At 43.3% G+C, this 7253-nt stretch overlaps 1 protein-coding gene across 6 annotated transcripts in view; it reads right to left on the minus strand.

The window, feature by feature from the left end:
* The window catches only part of ACOT12 (acyl-CoA thioesterase 12), a 54408-nt gene extending 52740 nt beyond the window's left edge, over positions 1–1668 (minus strand). For 2 of the 6 annotated variants that reach the window (XM_045497095.1, XM_045497092.1), the window contains exon 1: positions 1200–1668. In XM_045497095.1, coding sequence (XP_045353051.1) covers positions 1200–1326 — 127 coding nt within the window. In that variant the 5' untranslated portion in view covers positions 1327–1668. Of the gene's footprint in view, positions 1–837; positions 1099–1199 lie in introns of those variants that run through there. The other 4 variants (XM_045497090.1, XM_045497088.1, XM_045497087.1 and 1 more) reach the window with 4 other exon arrangements.
* Positions 1669–7253: the final 5585 nt, after the last annotated feature.

A 7253-nucleotide genomic window follows, 5' to 3' on the forward strand; every position in this document is an offset into this window, starting at 1 on the left:
TGAACCCATTCATCACCAACCTACCTATCCATGAAAGCAGAGGTTTTTGTTTAGTGCTTACTAAGCACTGGAGAACTAACTTTAGCTTACATGCGAATTGGCCAGGCAGAAAATAAAGAGGTGAAGAGATCAACACACAAAATAATTACAGATTGTGCTAAGCAGTAGGAAGGAAATAAAAAAGGGCATTCTGCTAAAACTGCTGGAAGAGTACAAATGTAAACAAGTGGTCAAGAAAGACTTCTCTGAGGAAAGGCTGTTTAAGCTGAGATGTAATGCATGGAAAGGGCAAAAGAAGGTCATAATGGTAAAATGAGAGGCAGGTGCAAAGGTCCTGAGAGGAGACGAAATAAGGTGTGGTAGCAACAAACTGAATGCAGAAGCAGATATAAGAAAGGAGTAATCTATCAAACTAGATAGTAAAGAGATTTGCAAAAATGTAAACCAAGAGCATGCCTTTAAGCATAGTTTTATTACTGGTGAAAATAGTTATTTTTTCAATAAAATTATGTCATGGGTTTATTCTTGTTCTTTTAAAATGAATTCATTTTAAAAGATTTTGAGGGTCTCCTGGGTGGCTCAGTCAGTAGGGCATCTAAGTTCGTCTCAGGTCATGATCTCAGGGTTGCTGAGTTTGAGCCCATCAACAGGCTCACTGCTGTCAGCCCAGAGCCCGCTTGGGATCCTCTGCCCCCCCACCCCCACCTTTCTCTGCTGCCCCAACCCAGCTTGTGCCCTCTCAAAAAATAAATATTTTAAAAAATAACAAAAGATTTCGGTGATGGTCAATATCAACAAAATAACCCACATAAACAAAAGTGCGGGGTCCTCACTTACCTAATGGGGTAAAGGAGTCCTGAGGCTGAAAGGTTTGAGAATCACTGGTCTAGGTCATTCCCGGTGTTGGATGAACTACCGCAACCGTTAGGGTCCCCAACTACTCACAGCTGGAAATACCCCCTCCTTGCCTCTCTCTCCTCACGGACCCCGGGTCCAGGAATGGTGAGGACTGGGGCGCCAAGCGTCTGCTTCCGTACTGGGGTGGGCTGGCCTGCACCCCTGGCCTCGGGATCCTCTCATGTCCAGACCCCCACCACCCCACATCCCGGTATCCAAGCCGGCCCGCCACCCCCGCCACGCTGGCCTTCCGCGCTCCCCTTCCGTCCCCCCCCCAGCGTCCCTCCGCGTCGGCCCCCTACCAGCCAGGCAGGCGGTGGCGTCGATCCACTTGAGAAGCTGCCCCGCGCTCAGCTCGCCGCGCAGGTTGGCGTGCGCGGGCTGGATGGCCTGGCTCATGCTCACCTCGGCGGGCTCGGGGCGCTCCATAGCCCGGCCCGCCGCGAAGCCCCTGGGCTGAGGGCGTCGGGCCGAGCAGGTCAGCGCGGAAACCACGCTCGCTCCGCAGGGCACCGGCGCCGCAGCCGTGGGCCCGAGCCCCGCGCCCCGCGGGTCGCCAGGGCCCGTCCGGTGCACTGGCACGTGGGATTCGAGGTGCCGGGAATATCGCGAGGAGCGCGAAAGAGATCTCTCTTGGGTGTCAGAAGCCAAATCCGGGGCCACCAAGCTTGGCAAAGCTGGAAGCAGCCCGAATTTCTCAAGTGTAAAGGGAGGACAGCAGTACTTAGGTCAGAGGACTGTAGAGAGAATTAAATGAAGTAATGTACGTAACTCAGCGTGTGCCTGGCTGAGGTAATACAGGTGTTTGCTAAGTAAATAAGTAGTGAGGATAACAGCCATCTGAAGAACTTGACAGACGGTGGGAGGTTAAGGATTGATTTGTTAAATGTTGTCCAGAGAATGCGGACATTTTGCTTTAGAAACTGATTTTAGAGTGTTTGACTACCTTTTCTTCCCCCTGGCTGTTGACTGCCAGGTAGAGTGGACCCTCACTCCTCAAGCCCTAGTTCAAAATACACCTTCTGATTCTTAGGATGTTAAAATAGCTCCCCCAAACCCTTTGTTATTGATCAGTTTGTTGTGAAATTACCCCCACTGCCAAGCAAACACAAAGTGCTGATGTTTGCAGGGACATGAGAGTCACTCAACAAAGAAAGGCAATCTTTTGGTTTTAATCTAGAGAATTTAAGATTAGAAACTGTCGCCTCACTATTAATGATGCCAGCAAATCCCAAGAGACTCTTTTCAGGAGACAAAATCTAGAATATTAAATGAGAATTTTCATTCTCAGCTGTTAACACAAAGCACCCATTACACCTTCTAGAGCTGAAATCAGTGACTTTACAAAGCAGTTCTCATTCAGGAAATAGAGACACCAGAAAACCTCCAGCATATAATAGATTCATAGTTATTGTATTGTTAGGGGTGGCTGCACCCAGGAGAGCATTTGCAGGTGAAGAAATGGAAGCCTGGAGAGATGAAGCAACATGTCAGACATAATAGGAACAGCTAAGAAAGTAGGAGCATGTGGCTTAAACTCAGGGCTCCTGATTGTCCAAAGTAGCTTACCACAAAACCTAATCGCTTCCAACAAATTGGTGATGCTTTCTCATTCCTTTACAGCCTACTAAGCCCCAGCCTAGAGACGTTGGAATGGGACATTCTGGCAATTTTGCTTTTCCTTTTTTTTTTTTTTGCAAAGATCTATATTTCTTTTTTCTTTTTTTTTCAATATATTGCTTTTCCTTTTAAAGATGTTTTGAGGGAGAGAGCCAAACCATAAGAGACTCTTAAAAATGAGGATAAACTGAGGATTGATGGGTGGTGGGAGGGGGGAGGGTGGGGGATGGGCATTGAGGAGGGCACCCGTTGGGATGAGCACTGGGTGTTGTATGGAAACCAATTTGACAATAAATTTCATATTAAAAAAAATAACAGGGCTATAAAAATCTAAAAAAAAAATATGTTTTGAAAGAGGTTTCCGTCCCACATAAGCATACATACAAACTGGATGCATTGTTAGGCAAGAATTAAGTCTGGCTTTTATATAAAGCATAAAAATGACTTTTAATTGTTTATTTTAATGTTTTTATTTATTTTTGAGAGAGGGAGAGACAGAGCATGAGCACAGAGAGAGGCAGACTCTAGGCTCTGAACTGTCAGCATGGAGCCTGACGCGGGGCTGGAACTCGTGAACTGCGAGATCATGACCTGAACCGAAGTTGGACAGATAAAAATGACTTTTTAAAACAAAGTCAAACCCATGCCTCCAAGATGGTCCTCATATGCAGTTGCATACTTATTTCAATAACAGTGTTATTACTCGTATCACCCCTTCTTGGAAAATGCCTCTAGAGTTGTTAATGCCATTTTGGCAGATCACAGTATTCAGTACATATTCATTCTGTTCGCTGATAACTTCACAGGAGGCACTTATTTATGTTGGGCTTTGGCCACATGACTTGCTTTGGAATGAAACACAGTGAGTTAAGGGGGTACCAGTTCCAAGCCTAGCCTTCAAAGCACCACATGTACCTGTTCTTGGGTATGTCTTACCTCTGCCATGGGAAGTTCATATGCCTGAGCGGCTTTCCATATCAGCATCTGGGTGCTATACTGGATCCACCTATTGCAGAGCCAGGCACCCAACCTACAGACTTGCAGCATGAAGTTGAGCTACCCAGCAGGCACACACACTCATGAATGAGACATAACTACTTATTGTTGTTAGGTTCTGTGATTTGGGGATTATTTGTTGCACAGCCATAACTGACGGTTACATGTATGAATTTCATGTATTAATATTTTAGGAAATGCCTGAAGTTACCAAAAATAAGGTTTTTGTCCTGTTGGTTTATTTTGCATTAAAAAATGGCGACTAAAGTGGTAATATTATATATGTGTTCATTTCTTTGGTTTCTTGTAAACTAGAGGAATTTCAAACTGTTTTAAGCATAGGTGTAAGAAGGTAGCTTTCCAAAGGGACTATCGGAGGCAGGCAGCTTGTATCTGCATATGTATGTGAAGGGATGTTTGATCCAAAAGCAGACAAGTTCACACACTCACTATTGTGTTTTCTATGTGTATTATCTCCTATTTAGATGTCCTTTGATTATGGTTTCATATCTTTTGTTGGTTTCTCACTGAGTTTTGTTTTCAGCCTCTGCCTGAAACTACTATTCTTATGTTTTTCTGAATGGTCTCTTTTTCTCCCACACAATGAAAATGTCATCTGCATGTGTGAACATTTGCTGTATCCTTTATCTGTCAAGGATTTTTGCTATTATGTTTAAAGAAAAGGCTTCCATTTTCCATTTCTGTTTAGAGCCATCTTTTGAAGATGAGCCGAATGTGAAGCCAGCTTGATTTTAAAAGGTCGTGCACAAGAGCAGGAAAGCAGATCGGGAGGAGTGTGGAAAGTATGATAATAACTAGAATAAAGAGAACTTGTTTAGAATGTTGGAGTAGGAAGGAAACTAGACAGTCTAACCCCCTCATTCTGGAGATGAGGAAATGAAGTGTTTGCCCTCGGTCAGCCTTTTAGAGGTAGAGGTCAGCCTTTTAGAAAACTGAGAACAAGGGACATAAAATATAAGAAGAGAGATGGAACAAACTGCTTCCCCTGAAGCACACCCTCCAACAAGAATTTGAAAGCAAACAGTTTATTTGGGAGGAAACTGCAGAGGGCATTAATAGGGGAATCAAAGTGTGGTCCCCAGACGAGCAGCATGGGCACTGCCTGGGAGCTTGTTAGAAATGCAGAATCTCAGGCTTCATCCCAGACCTGCTGAATCAGAATCTGAAATTTATTAAGACTCTCACGTGAGTCATAAGCACATTAAAGTTTGTGAAGAACAGCCTAAGTTACCCCTCCTGGAGAAAGGGGAGCTGGAGGATAAAGACTTCATTGACTAAGGGCTGCTCTGGGGAGCATTAACTCCCCAGCACTTATGCTGACTGCAGGGCAAGGGCGCTCAGAGCATTGCATCAGTAGGCATTAAGACACTGTCAGTGTGTACTGGGCACTGGCATAGTGGGTGCTGAGGGAATTCACGCAAGGCACAGAAAGCCATGATACTTACACTGTGCTGAATATCAGAGGCAGCTGGGAGTCTTCTCATTTTAGGAGATAAATCCCAGGCAGAAAGTTTGGTAACTCAAAGAATTTCATATGGAAATGAACTTTATTAGTTATCAGACTCGATTCTACCTTTGGTATGTTATACATGGTGTCAGGCCAATGTTTTCAAGTTCAAATTTCAGTTATAAGGATGCAGTTCAAAGTTTAAACACAGAGTTCCTAAGCAAAAATTCCAGAATGGGCTTTCTTATATTTCAGTTGCCAACTTTTTCCAGGGTCTCTTCCTCTTCTTCACTCCTGGACTCTACTCTTGGGATCAGTCTCCCCTTGGGGACATTGGGCTGTCCCATTTAGCACCTGGGGCCTCAAGCCAACCTTTCTCCTGTTTGTCCCTGTGCTTCCAGTGGCCCCAGCTCTCAGAGAGACAAGCATTAGGTGTGAAACCTGGGAGTCACCTATGCATGTGGAGTGTAGCACTTTATTTTGTTTGAACACAAGCCGTGTATATACAGACTAATTTTTTCACTTCCCCAAAATTGCTGGGCCCCACCTACATCCTAGGCACTGCTTAGTGGAGTCCCCTGGATGCCACCAACACTACCTGTCAATATGGGGGACTGCAGTGATTGTTTTCAAATATTGAACCAGGCTCTCATCCTAGAATAAATCCCTCTTGGTCATGGTGTATAATTCTTTTTATATACTGCCGAATTCTATTTCCTAACATTTTGTTAAGGGTTTTTTGTATCTATATTTTTGATACTGGTCTATAGTTTGTTTACTCGCTCTCGCTTGCTTGCTTGCTACTGTCTTTGTCTGGTTTTGATGTTACATTCATAAAGTGAATCAGGAAGCATTCCCTCTATATGCACTGGAAGACATTGTGCAGATTTGGTGTTCTTTATATGTTTTCTAGAATTCTCCAGTGAAACCATCTGAATGCTGGAGATTTTTTTTGATAGGTTTCTAAACTATAAATTCAAATTTTATAAATAGTTTTAGAGCTACTCGACTTAATGTTATTTGGTATGGGTTGAGTTTTGGTAGTTTGTGGGTTTAGAGGAATTGGCCTGTTTTGTCTCAGAGACAAAGGTAGAGACTGAGCTAACATCTGATGGCAGAGCCCTCCCATCTCTTCTTAGCCCCTGAAGCTGACCTTCCTTTGCCTCTCGGTTCACGCATATCCTTCAATCTCCTGCCCTCAGCATTTCCTTGCTTTCTAAGCTGACTCTCAACTAATTCCCTCCCTGGCAGTTGTTCTCTGGCAAAATTCTCTGGCCCTTCCCAGACATGCTGAATACATACTGAATACAATACTGAATACTGAATTAGAAACTGTGGAGTGGGGGCAATAACCTGTGTTTGAACAAAAATTGCATGTGATTCTGTTGCACACTAATGTTTGCTTTTGTCTTTTGTCCAGGAGATAGAACTTTCATTGCAATCTTTTCCCGAGCATGTATTCAGTTTAACAAGAGCCCTTTACAATCACTAAAGGAAGCAGTGATGCAGGAGAAAGAGCCACAGTCTTGGTCCAGGGAGATGTGTTTGTGTCTGAGGTGGACTCTCCTCTTACTGGTGTTGACCTTGAATATGTCACTCATTTGATCTGAGTTAAGAACTCAAGCCCAGATAATTTCATCAATACTCATAACATGCTACACAGCCCTGTGAAGTGTGGGAACTATTATAGTTGCCATTTCATAGATGAGGAAACTGAAGCAACTTGCCCGAGACCATATAAGGTAGTAGTAGATCCCAGATTCAAACGCATTAGTCTAGCTGTTGTCTCAGCTACTCCAAAGGTCATGCTTTTTCTAGTCTAAGCTACTTCGTTCATTCATTCATTCATTCACTCATTCATTCATCATTCAACTGGTGCACATTCATGATTGCCTACTGTGACCCGGAGACTATTCTAGGCATTGGATAAATGAAATGGTATGTGAGACAGATGGAATCTCTGACTTTATAGAATTTATAGTTTATAGAGTTTTTAGAGTTTACAGCACATGTGAAAGTGCTACATAAACACAAATCATTCTAATAAAGATGAGACAGAATGATAAATATGGATGGAAGCTGGCTGTGGGCAACTCTTCAGATTGCATCCTTCCACTGACCATTTACTAGACTAAAGATCAATCTTGATTTGTGTCCATGTTTTAAAATTTTTTTAATTTTTATTTATTTTTTACATTTATTTATTTTTTGAGAGACATAGAGAGACAGAGCACAAGTTGGAGAGGGGCAGAGAGAGAAGGAGACACAGAAT

The sequence above is a fragment of the Leopardus geoffroyi genome, chromosome A1 (assembly GCF_018350155.1).
Source record: "Leopardus geoffroyi isolate Oge1 chromosome A1, O.geoffroyi_Oge1_pat1.0, whole genome shotgun sequence".
In the NCBI taxonomy this organism is placed as follows: Eukaryota; Metazoa; Chordata; class Mammalia; order Carnivora; family Felidae; genus Leopardus; species Leopardus geoffroyi.